Genomic DNA, 20,429 nt, shown 5'->3' on the forward strand with positions numbered 1-20,429 from the left:
ATAATAATAATAATAATAATAATAATAATAATAATAATAATAATAATAATAATAATAATAACAATAATATTAAAAACTACATATACTTTTCGTGACAATTGAATCAGATAATGCAAAAAGGGCTTCAGTCAAACTTAGGTTTGAGAAAAATAAATAAATAATGATAACATTGTAGTCATGAAACTATAAAATCAACATTAATCAATTTTCATGTAGATAAAAGTTACATTAATCGAATGCTGTATAAAAAGACCATTTTTTTTTTTTTTTGCTCATTGCCATGGTAACACAATGTTTTCTGTTGTAGACTGAAGCCCTTCTAGGATATAAATCATAGACAAAGCCCTGTATGCATGTAATTTTATTTTATTATTATTATTTTGTTGCTTTTTTTTTTTTTTTTTTTTTTTTTTTTACACAAAACTGTGTTAAGACTTTATACACCCAGTTAAAAATCTGGATAGATATAAAAAACGTAACCCCAAATGTAAACAGAGATATATTTATTGACTACATTAATTTACTGAACACTGTAGGATAATAAAGTGATACTAACTTTGTCATATACGATCACGGCACATGGCACTGTAAGAAATGTTAAAAGAAGAGTAGAATTTAGTTGTTTGCTATTGGTTTATATATTTCGATGTTCGATTTGAGATATTTAGTAACCGACATCTAACTGGTTGTTTGCGGCTCGTGTTAGGATCATTTTGTTTCGTTTCACTCCTCTTACAAGGATTCTTCATTTACGTCACAGATCTTGCATCCATGATTGCTTACATCCTGATACATTGAGATAAATTTGTTTTAGTAACAAATCTTGCTGTTAATAAATAAATGCTGAATACTGGATTCTCCTTCTATTTGTCAACATTCTTTATGTTAAAAATTTGATCGAGATTGGTAGTTTGGCACAAGACTTCTTTAGTTTTACTAATTTTTTATATCTCCCCCTCCTTCCCCTTCCCAGTTTTACCGCCGAAGTGAAATGATAAAAACACTTCCAAGCCTGAAACTCATATATGTTGAAAATTTGATCGAAATCGGTCGAGTGGTTCAAGAGATTAGGAGTCATAAGTCACTTTCAATGTTATAATATAGATTAATATATAATTTATTAAAAAAACATGTGCTTCTTAAGCTCACGGAAAAGGGAAGGCTATTGTTTCCTTGCCCTTCCAAATTATGCCTCTGCACTATACGCGAAAAGTCAAACGTGTCGCCTGTCTTTTGATATTTATTATGAAATGCAATTACTGGAAGAGAACATGTTTTCGATACTTTCAGTACTAAAATCATGAGATAGAAAGAGTTCTTTAAAAAGAAAAGAAGAAGAAGCTTTCATTTGAGTAAAAATAATATTAACGTCATCAGTTTACGCATCTATCTTTAAAAGAAAAGAGAAACTAATCAGTTCTATCCATTATGAAGCATATTTGAATAATCAGCAAGTCAAAGTGGTTAAGCAAGATGCACTTTTTTGTTCAACCGCAACTTGCAACAACGGGGAACTCATACTTGTGGCAACTCCCAAGAATACGTACGTGTTCTCCACACACCTACTCAACTCTTCTCAGTTGAATGTGGAATGTATGCTATGGCCTCCGAAAAAGGCTTCAGCCGCGCGTCACGTTAAGACAGGTACCGCCCTCTATGACGTCGATATGACGTCAACAAATGAAGAATCATAACGTCAGATCATACAGCTTCCCCGTGGTACTGAATTATTTATATACGTGTAACGAACTCTAAATGACATCACTATCTCACAAACTGTCTTACTAGTGTCTTACATTATTGTGGCGAGTGCTTATTAGTTTACTCACAGACAGCAAAATTATACAGTAGTATTGTTTCTTCAAACATTATACGCTGATAGTATTACTATGATGCGCTTGGTGTGTTTCAGCTGTTTGCTCTCCACAGGACTTTGTGCATTATTCCTGCAACCTGCTTATATTCATCCTGGTAAGCTTTTATTACTATTCTTATTTGTTTGTTGAAATTTAGTGTCAGCTGTATGAAACGTTGACCTACAAAATTAGGTGGATTCCGAATCACCGTATTGTGTTCCAATTTTAATGCTATCATACCGAGAATCGAACCCGAGATGACTTTGCTCTAATGCGCATTCGCTAGCTACTAGACCAGAGAGAAGGATTAATTGTTAGGGTCTAATGTATGTTTCTATTTTATTCTGCGATTTTCAGAAAGTTTCTTACTATTCTGCATATGTACCGTGTTATGCAAAAATGAACTAAGCGCCAAACTTGGAAAATCCACGTAAATGCGACGATTGGTTCCTGATACGCATTAGAACGGTTTCCACAATCGAAAAGAGAGGAAAACCAACACCTTTCTATAAAAAAAAAAAAAAAAAAAAAAAAAAAAAAAAAAAAAAAAAAACCATAATTTCACTTTTGATTACGGCTACATTTATGTTGGACATCAACCTTTATACGTAGTGTTGCAAAAAAACGGCTTTTTTTCTGTGAAGTTTTTTTTCAATAAAAAACATCGTTCTTTTTCATGTTTTTTTTCAAAAGTCTGTTTTTTTTCTGCCAACTATTATTTATTGATTTATGTTGCAGATTATTGAAATAATCAACAGAACTTGAGTCGAAGCCCTCGTAACTTACAAATCTTTTGTTTCTTCGAACCTATACGAGCAAAATTGTGTGATTATTCCTTTCGGTCCCAGGCCATTTTTGGCGTTTTCCTACATTTCCAGTTAGTGACTTATTGCTCAAAAACTATTCATTCGATTGATATGGTTAAGGCCTTGTTTTTAAGAAAATGAATGTGGCTATTTTTTGGTGTAAGTTGTATTGCAGTGTTACCAACGGGTGGGAAATTATTGAGGGAAATGTAGGGGTGAAAATTTACAAAAAATCCCTAACCAAATAAAAATTTTTTTTTTTGGTATCTAGCACCACAGCTGCTATATGGGTTCAAGTAACCTAAAGAAATCTTTGGTGTGTTGACAAGGTACAGTGAAATCCTGAAGTCGCTGGCTTCCATTCAAAGAGGGAAAGAAAAAATTCTGTCATACACATGAAATTTTGACACTTTTTACGCCTAAGAGGCAAAAATCAAATATGCCGGGGTACAGCTTCTCTAATTATCCTATTGAAACTTTTTATAGTGCGTTCTGTAGGGCAAAGAGGAAGCTTTCAAGTAGTGGTGCGTTTGTTTCAATGTAGCCAGTAAGAGGGTAATAATAGAGGGGAAAAGGGAAATTTTCCGAATTTTTCACCTAATAGCGGGAATTAATTGTTTTGGCTGGAAACGCTGCCACCAGACAGACAAAAGCTATCTGAAAATAAACCGTAGTACTCAAAGAATATATCCTACAAGTATCATGGCGATATATAACAAAGTAAGCATGAAATTGAAAAAAAAATCTAATTCTACCTCAGAAGTTCACCATTTTCTTACCATTTCCAGAACATGGTTTATTATAAACCTCAACTGTACTTCCCCTAATTATTCTAGTGAAACTTTTTATGGTGCGCTGTGTAGGCTAAGGATGAGGCTATTAGACACTGGTACATTTGTTCGAATGTAGCCAACAAGAAGGAAATAATAGAAATAAAAAAGGGAATTTTTCCCAAAATTTGCCCCTAAAATCTGGAATTAAAATTTTTTGTAGCTAGCAACACTACTATCAGACACACACAAACTATCTTAAAATAAGCTTTGGTATCCCTCTAATATATCCTACAAGTTTTGTGATGATATCTAATAAAGTAAGCATGTCAATAAAAAATATCTCATTCTACCTTAAGAAAAATCACAGTTATCTTTCCAATTAGAGAACAAGGTCCACTGTAAACCTCAACTGTACTTTTCCTAATTATCCTATTGAAACTTTCTATAGTGCGTTGTGTAGAGCAAAGAATAGACTTCCAGATACTGGTACGTTTGTTCCGATATAGCTAACAAGAGGGAAATAATAGAGACAAAACATATAATTTTTCCAAAATTTCCCCCTAAAATCTGGAATTAAAATATTTTGTAGCTGGCAACACTGCAACCAGACAGACGCAAACTATCTTTAATTAAACATTAGTACACCACTAATATATCCTACAAGTATTATGGCGATATTTAAGGAACAAAGCTTTTAATTACCAAAAAGATATTACGGTAAACAGAAAAGTAAGGAAAAACTAGAAAAATCAAGGGCTAGAACCTAAATACGAATTTTACGTGCGTCCCCTAATTATCCCATTGTAACGATCTGTACTTTCGTTTGTTAAATAAGGACAAATGTTCGATTGGCGTAAGTTGACTTGCACTCGAACGTATAGGTACGGATTTATAAACAAAAATTTCTAATTTTTTGCCCAAATATAGGAGAATTTTAATTTCCCTAATTGGCAACACTGCGCGCAGGCCCGTCCAATTGATGTCAACAGTTAGGTATCTATCCGAGGTATCTACCTGGCAAGTCTTAAGGATATATTTCTACAACGAAGGAAGCTACAAGGGAAAAAAAGGTAAAGGAAATTCGAAATTAGAAAATTCTCGATTTTTTTACTGGGGTGAAATTTGAGAAGGAAATTCGACACCAGAAGAAAAAGAAATTAATATGATAAACTATAGTCCAACCACATTTTGCAAGAACAATATCCCGATATCTTAATTAGTGTCCACACTGGAGCGGATTAAACAAATGACACACCCGTGTGTGCCATTTTGGCCACCTGGGCCACCGAGTACACATTTGATTACATTTTTTTGACTACTAACTCGTGTTGTTGTTGTAGTTATAGTCTCGACTAATAATAATATCGTTGTAAACAATAACTTTATAGGGAAAATTTTCTCTCCTTTTTACATCTTAGTTCCAACACTGTTGGTGAGAAATGTAGAGTGTTTCAAAATAAATTTTGGGGTTTTAAGTCTTCGTAGTACTTACTACATTTTACGTACAATTACGTACAATTACGTATAATTATGAGCAATGCATCAAGTAAAAGAGCACCTCAAACAGTCTTTACTACAAGTGTTCAATGTGAGATTCATTCATCACACGGCACACATCTAGTCGATAGGCGAGAAAGACCCATAGACTTTTCGCCATATGGCACAAAACACATTCAATTTAGGGGAGTTTCGTTTATAATTGTAAGTTAATTGTAATAGACACTACAAAGTTTCAAAACCCTAATATTAATTTTGAAACACCCTGCATTACTTCAAATTGAGTCGGGGGCCGCGGTGGCTCAGTAGTAGAGCGTTCACCTCTGGTGCTTGGGGTCTCGGGTTCGATCCCAGCCCCCGCCAAATGAACTTTGTGGTGGACAAACATCGTGTGCGTGGGTTTTCTCGGGGTTCTCCCGTTTCCTCCCAATTTCTTCATTCCACCATTTCATTCATTACTCATCATCACCGTCTCCTTTAGCCTCACCGGCATAACCGTGGGACGTAAAACTCAAAGATTTCATTTCATTTTTCAAATTGAGTCATCCTATATTCAGGTCCTAGTCAATTTGTCGCCTAGTGCAATGGCATAATTTGCCGCCTCCCGCTTTCTCCAGAAAGAACAAATCTTAGAAGTCATGATTTTAAGTATGCTACTTCAGCATGAACAACAAAGGTGAGGGTAAGTGCAGTCGCACTCAGAAAGGCTTAAATACTTACTAAAAATGCAATTCCGTTGTGTATGTTTCTTTTTCTTTAAATGTGAATCTATTATGATAGTGAAAGATAAAGCAAACATACCTGCAGAGGATAGATGGTAATCCTTTTTATAGAATTCACTATCGAGCTTCAATCTCAATGTATCAGTTTGCAATTCCAGTGCAACTACATCTTTTATCTTTATTTCTTGACTTTTCTTCTACATCTCCTAACATTTTTTAAAAAACTTGTTTCTATCTTCAATGATAAGGAACTTGCTTCTGACAAAAACAAGACTACTTTCATATCAAAACTGTGATAACATACGAAATGGAACAGATATTCACTACTATTCGAGAATTGAATTCTTGCATTTGACAACAATCAAGAAATTTGTGCTCGGATTTATTCGACCATTTGCTTTAGCATTGTCCATGTGGTCTTAAACTAATGCAACCTAAAAACATAATTTATGAATGTAGTATTCAAATAGAAGGTCAGCTTAGTAAATGTAACTACCATCATCATGAAGTATGTTTCCAACAAGAAATATTTAATTTAAATAATATACTTATGACAGATTTTGCCGGACCATCCAAGCTTGCCGTTCCACGCAAATGCACGTGTTGCATATATACAGTGGCGTATTTAGGAGGGTTTCCCGGCTTAACCCCCCCCCGAAATCTTACTTACTATAATAAAGTATATGAAATATCTTGCAGAATTTTCACATTTTCAGGCAAAGCCCCCCCCCCCGAAAGTTAGCAAAGCCCCTCCCGAAACAAAATCGTAAATACACCACTGTATATATGGTAGAGCCGGTTCTGCATATCATATATATCTAGTCGACAAATTATTTATATATGACATTTAGAAAAATACTATTAGGCAAATTAGTATTAGTTTTTACCTTTAGACAAGTTATTGGAATTTTATACTGCTCGTGACATTATTTTCGTACTTATTAAAGGCCTGCTTTCACGAAAAAACAAAATTTCATTTCTACTTTTATTTCTTAGTTGATATTGATGAAAACTGCTGAAACCCGAATTGTTAATAGGTATGGTATTCATGTAAATTGTAAAATATTTGTAGCGTATCAGTATCTAGCGTTTAATTTATGTTGCATTTTACGGTGATTATACCTACATAAAAATATTTCATACTTAAATAGACGTAAGATGCATTACAAATGACTATTTGAAAAAAAAAACGAAATTTAGAAAAAAAACGAGAGGCAATGTTTTTTTTCTAAAAAAAACGTACATTTCTGAAAAAATACGAACCGTTTTTTTTCTATTTACAACACTAATTTATACGTAATTTTCTTAAAAGTATGAAAGTGGCGCTTAGTTCGTTTTCGCATGACACGGTGTCAGGTATTTCTGCTGGAGCTTCTTTACATTTTTTCTCTTCAATCTGAATGGTTTCAAACGCCTTTTCCTACATCTTGTGGAGCATTCTGGTGTCAGATGTTATTTATTATTGGTATTATTTTTAATTTTTAATTTCAGTTCTTCTTCTATGATATTCTTACCATGTTTTGTTTACATACAATCTTGTTGAAAATAAAACTGACCACTTTCATGTCTTTCAAAGGCCATTTACTTTCAAGATGTTTAGTTTACCAAAACTACTTTATGTATTTACCCCTTCCGTCTGTCCGTCCCTCCATCCAGGAGATGAAAAATCTTAAAAAAAAAAAAAAAACAACAACAACATCAAAACTATTTGATGAATCACTAATCTTGGTCGGGATATAGAGGGTTATAATTTAGGAATTTAGCTGTTTCTGGAGAATAGCCCTATATTCAAACTGGAAGTGATAGAAAGCAACCACTTCTGGTTTAAGGGTCTTCACTACAGCGAAATTAAACTACCGCTAATTTTAGAGTTTTTCTGTAATATCTTCAAAACAAATAAAAATATTCGAAAAGCGAAAACGTAGTGAACTAGACAATACGATTTTGCATGTGATACCTTTACCACAATTCACCTATCTGATTTTGGTATGCCGCTATTTACAGAATCCGCAAAACATCCTAAATCTATCTACAGTTGCAAATCGAAAGCAGATAGATGAGTTGTGATAACGGTATCATATGCAAAATCGTATTGTCTAGTTCACTACGTTTGCGGTAGTTTAATTTCGCTGTAGTGAAGACCCTTAAACATTGATCGCTACAGAGTAAAAAACAATAACAGATAGCGAGAAGCGGTTTTCTTCAATCAATTAAGCGTTCCAAGAATGCATTTCATCTCCACTTTAATCTCTTTATTAGAGTCGGAAGTGACATAAATCAATTACTTCTGGTTTTAACGGTGATCGCTATGGAGTAAAAGTAGTAATACTTACTGTAGATAGAGAGAAGTGATTTCTTTGTAATCACTTGAACGCCCTAAGAACGCATTCCATTACCACTCTAATCTCTCTACTAAAACTGGAAGACTAGAAATCTCCTATCACTATCCGGTTTGAATATTAATATAGGAAATGTCATGCCATACAAACCAAGCTCCTTCACGTGGTATACACATGACATTGCTATTCGTTATCCATAGACGGAATTAAAGCAAAATGACGAGAATTTCCTTTCAGAAATTGCGATCTTCAGACACCGCTGCGAAAATTTATCTTTTAAAATAGAGATGGGTGTCTATAATATTCTTGTAAACAAAACTATATGCATATGCGAGATTAGGCTTTTCTACAAGAAATAAGCAGTAAAATCTACTGAGAAAATTCGACTAAATTTTGTTCATATTTTGTGGTTTGGCACTGTTGTACTATACTCCTATTAGGGTTGGCAAAAACCATGATTTTTATTGAAAAAACCAATAAAACCGTTTTTTTTTTTGGTTTAAACAATTTGTTCTATATATTCATATCATATATGGACAGAAATAAGTTTGTTTCGCCTTGATGTTATTATGCAACAACCGGGTTATGCTGGAAGGGGCCACATAAGCTAAAGCGGAATAAAAATCGCTTCTCGAGTTACATCCGAGAGAAATTGTCCTCCATTTGAACTCGGAACCAGGATTAATTGGCCACAAATGCGATACGTCTGCCGACTCACTCACGAAGGAATCCTGATAAAAAATACGTTGTACTGATCTTTACATGCTTCTTAATATAACTGTCAAGAGTCATTTCAGAAGGACAAAAAGATAAACAGTTGCACAAGTGAAACCATTATACAGAATTACATATGGGCAATTTCAAAGTATTACGGAGTACAGAAGAACTAATTTAGTTCAAGTTAGTTAACAACGACTTTTATTGGTCCAAATTAAAGAAATACGACGACTTAGTTTGCATATCGGTAAGAAAAGTGAATAAAGATAAGAATTATTTGTGTCCACTTTGGCTCAGACTCATTTATACATAAATAGATAGCAAAGATTCTTCTCATTTCACTAAATGTGTCTCGTGAGGTCTGTATGACTCCCCCCCCACACACACACAAAGTACGGCATTTTGATGTATTTTATAAATATTTAAATAGTAAACATTGAAACGAAACAATATTTAGAATTTTTCTTTGATTGCAATTACATAACAATAATAACACTCACAAAACAAACATTTATAAACTTATTTTAAAAAAGTTGCTTTTGTAGTATAATCTTTTTGAGTAATGAATGGGAATTTAGGTCTGAATATAATACGGATAATATATGGGAATGAAACGTAATAACCCACAAATATGTGTTCAAGATTTTACAAACACTTACATTTTTACGAGCATTTTTCGTTTTTTGGTTTAAACCAGTTGTTTTTTTAAAAAAAAAAAACAGCTGGCTTAAACCACCTTGGCTTAAACCACCTTGGTTTAAACCAGCCAACCCTGATTCCTATCGAAATTGGCTTTATGTAGAACTGACCAGCTCTTATGAGCGCTCACAATGTTCACGTTAAAAAACAATACAAAAGTAGAGTTTTGTATATTTTTGTAACAGAGTTATATTATAATTAATGTTTAATTCAAACATACAGTATCTCAGCGATATTTTGTCCCATTGAGCTTGCGCTGCACTCTCTTCCTAGAGGCATGATACATAAATATGTGACATCCATATGAACGCACCTTGAGGTTTTGGAAAAGGATCCTTCCTTGATTTCCAAAAATTCTCTTGCGACAATTCGATCAACACTAATTATAATTATTTGTAGTTTAAATAATTCAATATCTAAGTAAGTTCTTTTCATATTGATATAATTGTAAAATATAACGACTAACCATTAATCATCTTCATTTTTATATTCCTTAAAAGTAATAGAAAATTTTGTTTTCTCTGCAAATGTAGTGAAAAATGTTGGATTTTGTTTAATTGTCCTCTTGTGTGTTTGTTAAATGGAAGGTTTAGAGGGTTTCAGCACTTCGAAATTGATCTTTTACGGCCTTACAGTCCGAAAAAGTTTAGAGATGGTCATTGATGTATTGCATAAGAAGGCTTGAGTCATAAGCCAAGCACACGCAAATACAATTTAAGAAATGTTAAGCACATTAGTTGCTTTCATTCCACGCTTCTCATGGTGCGCTAAATAGTATTCTGGACTTCGGTGTAAGATTCTTGGTTTTATTCCAAATGGGAGCTCCTGTGTTTCGGGTAACATGCTCAGCTGCAAATTTACTGTATTTCAAAGATACAACAAACAGACCAAATTTATGCAGTATATAAATGCTAATCTTGATTCAAAGCTTTCAAAATCACTTAGCACTGTGTTTAGTTCGATGCCCGCAAATAGGACTACGAATTAAGAGGATATCAAAAAGGTAGATTATTTCTTTTTAATTTATTTTCGCTGTAGAAGTGTCTTTCGAATATTAAAGTATTCATTTTTTGTTCATTTCGTCCCTCGTGCACTGTAGAGGAAATATCACACTAAGAAAAAATAATCAACCAGGGAAGGTATGCTTCAATGAAAGAAGAACTCTCAGTAGCGGAACTCGAAAATAACTTAAATGTTATCCGGGGTAAAGTAGAGAATTTCACAGAGGGTTCTTGCTCCCACATTTCACTGCAGTGTGTTTTTCTTACGTAAGCATTGCAACAATGTTAGATTTTATTTAATCGCTATAAACCTGAGAATTTCGGAGCGGGTTCTGAATCTTTATGTTTCCCTAGAAATACGTAACTTTGCATATAAGAATTGTCAACAATATTAGATTTTTAAATTCCATATGATTCTATGTAGAAGCAAATTTTGTGTAAATTAATAGCAACATTTTATTAAGGATTCTTTTTTCTTTTCTATTTCTTAATGCAGATCACCCAGGCCAATGCTTCTGGAACGAAACGCAGCAAGCATATAATCCTGGAGAGAGCATCACTTTGGCTGATTGCACAAGACTTCGATGTTTTGCACGCAGTGAAGTTACGAACGGTGACCAGAAACTTTTCATGGAGTTAGCATCGTAAGTATTCTATAATAATCATGATCCATAAAAAACAAATTTTCACAAATTTATTTGTATTTTTCATACAATACATTATTTAGAACTCATAACACTGAAGATCTTCTAGGTATTCTAAACAGAGCGCTACGTATTCCAATTTTCAATGAGGCGTTATGAAAATTATAAACTATTTTAGGAAGGTTCCTCGATATCAAGAGAGTACTTAGAAATAATAGGTTCAATATTTGTAGCAAGTCAAGAAAATGAGGCTCTAATATCAAGACCCACAACTTACACAATGCTATTAAGTTTTAATTTAGTAAGAACTAAAGTAGTAAATATGATACTAGACATTACTGGGAGCTTAAATGTTTTTTGTTTTAAAATACAAGTAGTTTAAGTTTTTAAAAAATAAAATGAAATTCACTTTCTTCTAATTATATATTAAAGGAATCTTTGATCTGAACGAGTTATTGGTTACGTGATTAGCATACGTACGTATTTTGGGCGCAATGGATCCGAGTTCAGGTCCCACGTTAAACTACAGGTCCACGTCTCGTAGAGCTTCGACACTGAAGAGAAATGTTAAACACCAAACTATCCAATCAATACTTCCTTATCCGAAACGTATGCACTGTATGTTCTCCCACCTTTGAGACAAAGAATCAGTAGTATTCTTTGCCACACTGGCAGCTCAAGACATCTACAGCCCATTTCAGAAATATAACAATAGTATGAGAATCTTATTTTTATACGGAATTTCTCAATTCAAAGAATGTTCTTCTTAAGAGCCTTTCTTTTACAGTTCTAAATCAAATATATTTGTGAGAAATATATTTTTAAATACAAAAAAGTATTGTATTATTTTCGGACGTGATGTGGCTGTAAAATATCTGAAGTTTCTATTATAAAGTATTGCGAGTGAATACGAGAGCTACATGACCAAAAAATATCGAACTGTATGTGCGCGTTCTTTGAGGCTCTTCGCTAACTTCATCCCTATTTTCTCGATATTTAGTAAGAACTTAAATACAGTGAAAAGTATCAAGAATTATAGAAAGTGAGCCAATTACGTTATTAAGAGCCTCACATACTAAAAATAATACAAAATTTACCATTTTTCCTTTGCTTGTTTTTCGTAAGTGAAAGAAGATAATGAAATGCAATTTACTACAATCATAGATAGTCTTATTCTACAACAGAAAATATGAACAATTTTCAGTGTTGCCATCCATAGATTTGATTTTGAGTTTAACGTCCCGTTCAGCAGCGAGGCTATATGAGACGTGGACCTACTGATTAACGTGGAATCCGAACCACATGAGCTCCCGCCGGGAATCGAACCGGGGTCTCCCACACCATAGGCGCATACGCGAACCGCTTAGCCACGAATGAGCTCTTGCCATCCATAGAAATTACAACATTGACAGGATAACAATTCCCCCACAATCTAAGTTAAGGCAGAGACTAGAAGAACGAACTCAACTGCATTTGATCACGTATTATGCTGTTTTGGTATTCTGTGAACTATTTTTTTTTTAAATAACATTATTATTTAATTTTGATAACTGTATTTTAAAACAATTTTGTTTATTAGAAACTAAATACAACTATTATTTAAAAAAGAGCTCTTTCGTGACTAGGCGGTTAGCATACACGCCTTTGGCGTGGGATACTCGGGTTCAATTTCTGGCGGAAGCTCATGTGGTTCGGATTTCACGTTAATCAGTAGGTCCACGTCTCATATAGCCTTGCTACTGAAAGGGACGTTAAACTGAACTCAACTCTACTCAACTCAAAGCTCTATTTCTTCATTTTAGTAACCTATGGAATCCGAACTATATGAACTCTAAACGAGTAGTTAACCAGTAATTGAGTCACTGCCAGGGAAATGATTAAGTTGTCTTAATAATTAATTCGCAGCATTCAATCTCTTTCTCTTTAGGTTTGTGGATTAAACGTTTAAGTTCAGTGAACTATACTGCTTAATATGGATGAAGTAATCTTACTTTTTAAAAGAATGTTTTTAATTACTCAAGTAACGATGGTGTTATGCGAAGTTATGAATACTTCATTCATGTTAATGACTATACTTTACTATGAATAAACAAGCAAATGAAAAAAATAGAAAAGATATATAATATTCATGTGCTTAGGAATTGTTCCTTATTTCCAAACAACTGAAATTTTATGTTTTTTTTTTCTTTCTTGCAGCTGCAGTGTGATCGAAGTGGAGCCTCCATGCTTCTTAACAAGGAATTTAGAGTTACCATATCCTGATTGTTGCCCTGAACCTATTTGCTTAGACGGTGTTGGCAAGGAATCTGAAGAAGGAACGCTAGAGGATAACTATCTGCAGGAAACACAAGATGAGATCATGAGGAATGCTGTCTATAACTGGTTGATGCAAGGCCTTAAATTGTCCAAGTTCTCGTAATAGCGCACGATAGGAAGTAATCATTACTCACAGTTTAGCGCTTACAAGTGGAAGATATATTTCCTTTGGTGGGTACGCAATGTATAAAACCTCAGTATTGTCTGCATTTATAAGATAAGTAGACGGAGCTCTTCAAACGTGGAGGTGAATGAAGTAGTCAAGGAACAGGAAAGTATTCTGACGTCATAAATATAATGAATTTCTAAGTATTAGAAGTCCATGTGTTTGAGAACAAATAGTTTTATGCAATAGGTATTAATTTTGTGCTCTATTTGTGAGAATGTGTATTTCTCATTAAAAAAAAAAAAACTTTAAACAACCTTTGTAATATTGAGCATAGCATACTTTTAATTTCGTTCTCCGTTTATAATTCAAGAACAGCAAATTGATAATGTCAAAATGTTCTCAGTGGTTGATGGTAAGAGCTAGGAATAAAGATATATATCTGATGTAGTATCTTAGCGGAATAGTGGCCCTAAAACTTTTCCACTTACTTAGCATTGGACTTTGGATTGTCGCTGTTACACGTAGGCAACTATTTAATCAATAGTTATAGCACTGAATGCATAAGACGATGGGGGAACACAAATAACAATTCATAATAATTATTAGCATTTAGTATGCGATCGGGTATAAAACACTGCCCGGAGATGATGATTAATTTAGCTAGGGGGTCATTTGTGAGGGAGGGGGGTACCTCTTGTATCGGACGAATCATAGTTTTTAAATTATTCTACAACCTGACACTCAATTTGGAGAAGAAATGATGGACAATTTCTTTTCTTCAGAGGGAGAGGGTGCAGATACCTTTCATCAAGACGAAGCTTTCTTGACTGAAAATATTACTGTCGGATTACTTCCACAAATGGCACGTGCAGTGCACAAGGGAATCAAGCCATTTAGACATATTTCACCTATAATAACTGTATCTGAAGCTGCTTTCACACCTTAAAAAAATTAATGTCCAAATATTGTAAATAACTCTTATATTGTTAAAAAAAAAAGGAGAGCCAGATGCTTCGCTCAGCTTAATTTTACATCTCAAATGCCATTATTCAATTATCAATTCATACGTTTTATTGTGAAATGGTGTAATTATAATGTAATTCTAAATTTACAATTCCAAATCCTGACATTTTACGCGAAACACGTATATTAAGTGTTGGGCCGAGAGTTCGTATTGCTCTCAGAGTTTACAAGTTGCAGACAGAAGAGTTCAATGCTAATTGGGATGGGTGATCAATTATATAAAGAAGTACTCGGCAATAATATAAAGAAGTACGCGACAGTGTTACAAGCTGACGTCATACAAAAAGCAGTACTCAGCAGTGTTACAAATTGACGTCAACAATATTTTTACTAGAAGCAAAATGGGTTTCTGAAGAAACATACAAGGGCAGAAATAAAACTGTAATTTGGCGACGAAATTAATGTATTACGATTGGCACACTTTATGTTATATTTTTATAAACTAGCTTCTAAAAAGATCATTAATAGTACATGTTGCAAAAACGTTCTTAAAGTCTTTTGTAGGTCGTACATGATCTTGAAGTTTGAGTAGGAAATATTCAACTCACAAGATGTCTGCGCTTTAGAAAATAATAATTATAAACTAAAATAAACAGTAATGAAGAAATTGGCAGAACCATAAATATTGTATAATTTAGCATGCAAAGTGAGTTATCGAATTTAATTGTTCTTTCGATAGTATACAAGTATATTATGGACATTGATTCCTTTTAACTGAATGAGATCTAATTGTGTTTGACACTATTTAGTATGAGAAGTTTGTCAAAAAGAATTCCGAAAAAAACTGCTCATATAACAATAAAGTAATAGCTCAAAACGAAACTAATTTTGAGAGTAAATTACGGTAAATTTAATTGTAATTATTCCCAATTATTTGAGCTATTTTACAAAGTATGTTCTCAAATTATATATTTACGTGTGCTCTCTATTAATTTGTAAGACTACATGACTTAATGGGAACGAGTCTCTTTATTTATATTTATTTATATACGATGTAGTTGTCGTCTTAATATAAAGACATAATCAAATATTTTATGATTGATTGAAGCTGAATACTACCTCAAATTATTTACGTTATTTTTTGGTTGATAGAATGTTCAATATGTTTCGAACAGTTTGACTTCGTACATTTATAAATAAAAACATTATATCTGTTGAGAATATAAATAGTAAGTTATATAACATGGTTGTGAAATGAGTTCTGTATAGTTGTGATTTGATTAAAAATAGTGCATGTAATTTAATTATGAACTTTGATATCCTATAGAAGATATTCTTCGTGTTGTATTGTTTTCAGCATATTTCACTTTAAAATCTGATGAATCATTTATAATCAGACTGTAGTATATAATATGTATAGTTGTGAATCTTTGGTTGAAAATAATGCGGGTAATGTTATTACAAACTTTAATATCATATAAAACATATTCTTACTTTCTGATGTGCTAGTCACTATGGAATTATTTATAATGCTAAAAAGAGATACATTTTGTGCTTAAGTACTGGAATCTTAAGCAAATTTTCAAGTTGCGATTACTTAAAACGTTTGTACCAAATTCTTATTTATGATGAAATAACTGCATTTCTTGAACATATCTTAAATACTTCTAACTATGATATTCAGTAGAAAAACGATAAATTTATTTTAAAATAAAAGTTCTTGCAGTTCACAAGATTTAAGTAAAATGTAAGTTTCTTAATTTGTGAAAAGTACTGAATTTTTATGGGATTAAAATATTGATTTTCCTTTGACTATCTTGTGTGTTTGTATCTGCGAGAATGTATGTGTGTGTGTGTAGATGTTCGTGTATGTTACGTACATGGGTTAAAATATAGCTTTAAACATTGATAATTCTAATAAAACCCTTACAACAATGTGTGTTATATAATTGCTGTAATTTATTTAGAAAAAATACATTTTTGTGCCAATAATAATTTGAAATATTTATTTCCTTACAATCTTTCTGCTCGTATTACAATTGAAGAAGCGAGCTCCTAGAAACAGGTATTCCATTTTTTTTTTAACAATGAGCAGGGACGGCGGAAGTCACATTGGTAAAAATTTATCATTTATCGCTACAAGCTAAACGAAGAAAATCTACTTGATTTGTCTTTTATACAGGATTAGTACATTAGGTAAAGTTTCTTCCCTTAGGATGTAAAGATAAAATTTTAATTTCTACTAATGCGGCTTCCCTCAATAGCCGCCTCCGACCATGACAAATTTATGAATATTAAAAGCTTATTGGACTATTCAAAGCTATAGTACAACCTTTAATATTTCGAAAGAATAGTCAGATATGTTAACGATTTTTTTTAGCATATTTTAACATATCATGTGGCACTTTGGTGTGATATTGTGCAAATTATTTTCCTTTGGTTCAAACACCTGAGACAATATCCATTGTATTATACGGTTGAACATCGAGTTACGAACTGAATCCGTTCCGTAATGTTGTTCATAAACCGAAATGTTCGTAAACCGAGATTATTTTCCCATTGAAATTAATGGAAATACAATTAATCCGTTGTAGCTACAGAAAGATAATACTGTATGTATATTTTACACTTTAAGAATTTTTCTGTTCTGAAGAATATATATCTTCTAATAAGATCTTTTTCTAAAGACAAATAAATAAAACTAATTTGAGAAAAAGAGCATGAGGGCTAGCAAATACAAGAAATACAAAAGAAAGAACAAAATGTACTTTCCGGAACAGAGAACTCTGAAATAATGTTTATGGCAAATGCACAAGAGCACTCGTACTCACGTCGAAATATCGGTACGTGCATGGAAATCGTTGGCAGCTATTCATGTGCTGTCATGTAACCAATTTTTATTACATATATACTTGCTATAGCTAGAAAGAAAATATGATTAAGCTAATCGACATAATAACATGGCAACATCTATTAAGATTAACAACAAAATGATTGAAGTATAAAAGAACAAATATGATATTGAAACTGTTTTTTAATTAAAAAAAAGTTAAACACGCCAATGAATCCGTTTTTGAAATTAACTGTAATAGAACCGATTTTATTAATTGGATCAGGGGTAAAAGTGAGGCGGAATGCTGACGGACGTCGTTTCCCCGCTTCCAAAATAAATTCCAAGGCGTCCCCCCAATTCCTAGAAAATTACAATGGACAAAGATAGGCACGGGAGACGGCGTGACGTCACGCGTCCACCTACTTTTTCACATATACTTTTACCCATGAATTGATGTGAAGTTCCGTTATGAGTTGGGTTTTGAAATTTTGTGTTTAGCTACCTTATTCAACACCAAAGTCATGAAGGAGGGGACCTACTGTTTAATAAACGTGGTTTTTGATCTACGACCTGGACTTGAATCCAGGGCAGTTGTTGGGTGCACAGGCCATCATGCAAGATAAACCCTGAGAGTACATGTCGTTCAAAGTGAAAGTACCAGTGTGAATTGTGTATGGCACATAGTTATCATGGATTTAGGACTATTTTATAGCTACTCTTTATATAAGTTCTGCTTTAGTTATGATATTTATTTAGTGATTACAGTGGTTACAGTGCTGAACTTACATGCAGCAATTTAGAATTCGAATCTTACCCACCTATTACTTTTACGTTTAGTTTCGTCATTCTAGGAAAGCATTATTGGAAAGCAGTATAAAATGCAATATGCATGCAGGGTACCTTCAAATGTTAATATCAAATAAATAATGTGAATTTTTGGTACCTTATTATAGGAGTAAAATTATAATACTCAGGGTCAGACTTAAGTCGATTGTACCGATTGCTTCCAATTGTGCACCGTGACTAAGATTGCCCCGCGCTAGACGCCCCGCTTATCAAGTACAAACAACATAGTGCTAGTTTCCTGGAAGATAGGTGGGACATGAATTGTTCTAAATTAGGCCTAAGGTCGTTCTGATAACAGGTATCGTGTATATGTGAATTTTGAACAAGTGTATAAAACATAATACCTTCTCACAGTAAGAATACCACATTAGTAAGTATATACAAACGACAAAGTGAGCAATACTCAGAAACGTTGAATAGTAAATCCTTGGGTGTTAAATAGCGAAGCAATTCATCAGCGTGAAGTCTGAATTCAAACAAATAAAAACCAAAACATTGTGTGTAAACCAAAGAAACATAGGTTTCCTTTTCTTTTTTAACGTATTAATATCCTTTATACCGAATTTTTAAAATGGGAATATAGTCGATAATACGTTTCAAGATATATTTTAATATACACACAAGAACCCACATTTAATGGTTGTGTTCTGACAGTAGTATCATCAGGGATTTTAAGTTCTTTTACATTTAAGTTTTCCGGTAGCTTTTGTTTCGAAATTTTTTCGTTTCATTGCCCAACCCATGAACACAGAAGAAGGAGACGCCTCTATATTTCTATATTTCTCTTCGCACAGCACTGAGGGAAAGCATTCCGTAATTCGAATATCAATCAAAGCTTTGGTTAATTCTTTAGATGTAATTGTGATTCAAGAATTGGATTTTTAGTTCTTAATTTCCTTTGTTACGATGGGTCCGAATATTCAAGTTGGTTCCTTCAAACACACGACTGGATAACAGTGAACAGAAATAAATGTCTATTACTTAGCAATAAAGAGTAGGTCTAACTTTAGGAGATATGATGATCATGGTTATTGATTAGATATTCTTTACAAAATAACTAAATTATAATTGTATATTATAATACCACTGTTTTGTCAGTCTATATGTTTTTCAAGTTACGGTAGTCCTCTTCAGAACTATTTTAACCAGAAAAAAATATGTTTTCTAATATTTTTCGAAGCATATGGATCAAGACAAGACCTATGAGTCTCCAGCAAAATCTTTATTTATACAACAAGGTAACAAAGCTATTACTTTGATTTCAGACTATTTGTTTGATGTTACTGTTTGGCGATATCTTGGAAACGCATGATATTTTATACTACTTTCCAATTATATCTTCCACGAATGACAAAACCACATTAAAAATGGAAAGGAAAGAAAAGGAAAGGAAAGGAAAGGAAAGGAAAGAAGGAAGGAATGTAGGAAGGGAGGGAGGAATATATTAGTAAGAGTCGAATCCTAAATTATCGCATAAAAATTTAATATGCTGACGTGAAGGAGATGATTTACATAGCATCATTTTTTCTGAATTAATATTGAAGCTGGAAGTATTAGTATATTTCTATCACTTGAGGTTTTAGTAGTATTACGGATGAAGATAAAAAATATTCTTGGGACACAGTCGATTGCTTCTTGCTATATACTGCCGGTTTTGCTCTGTAGGTACCAATGTTAAAAGCAGTAATGGTTGGTTTGTACCACTTTTGGTTTTCATATCATCTCCATCAACAAACTATTCCTAACTTTTAACCTTTTACATCTTGGTCAAAATTGATTAAGTAGTTCTTGAGATTCATGGTATTCCAGACGGACAAACACACAAGCAAACAGGGTAAACATATAAAATAGTATTGATAAACCAAACTTTTTAAAGAATAAACTAATCGTATCAATGCAATGCGTAAGACGTCTGTTACAACTACAGTATAACTGTACCTGTCTTAAATATAGTTTTTAAAGCATTAACTAAGGAGGTTATTAACCAGCAATAAAATTTGAATTTCATATTAGTTCCTTTCATTATCTTTCTCTTTCTTTTAAAGAAACGATGCAAAAGCTACTAACAACAGCGATAGAAAGTGAAATTCCAACTGAATACTAAATCAATTTCATTCTCTTTTAGTACTTAGGAGTTATTACGTTATATATATATCTATATATATAAAATTGAAAATCACTATGTTTGTGACTCTAAATCTCCTGAACCGCCCGACCGATCTCGATCAAATTTGTAACATGGATGAGGTTCGAGGCTGGGCTGGCTTTAGGCTATTCACTTTGATGGTAGAACTTAGGGAAGGGGGTG

The 20,429-nt window shown here is 33.1% G+C and overlaps 1 protein-coding gene across 1 annotated transcript; it reads left to right on the forward strand.

Moving 5' to 3' along the window:
• The first annotated feature begins 1,680 nt into the window (after positions 1–1,680).
• On the forward strand, positions 1,681–16,427 carry LOC145662683 (uncharacterized). The gene is made up of 3 exons (XM_081728508.1): positions 1,681–1,971; positions 10,907–11,054; positions 13,251–16,427. The coding sequence occupies exons 1-3, from the start codon at positions 1,890–1,892 to the stop codon at positions 13,471–13,473; spliced, it is 453 nt and encodes a 150-aa protein (XP_081584634.1). The 5' UTR covers positions 1,681–1,889; the 3' UTR covers positions 13,474–16,427.
• The last annotated feature ends 4,002 nt before the right edge of the window (positions 16,428–20,429 follow it).

The sequence above is a fragment of the Thermobia domestica genome, chromosome 10, assembly GCF_964235325.1.
Source record: "Thermobia domestica chromosome 10, izTheDome1.hap1.1, whole genome shotgun sequence".
Taxonomy (NCBI): domain Eukaryota; kingdom Metazoa; phylum Arthropoda; class Insecta; order Zygentoma; family Lepismatidae; genus Thermobia; species Thermobia domestica.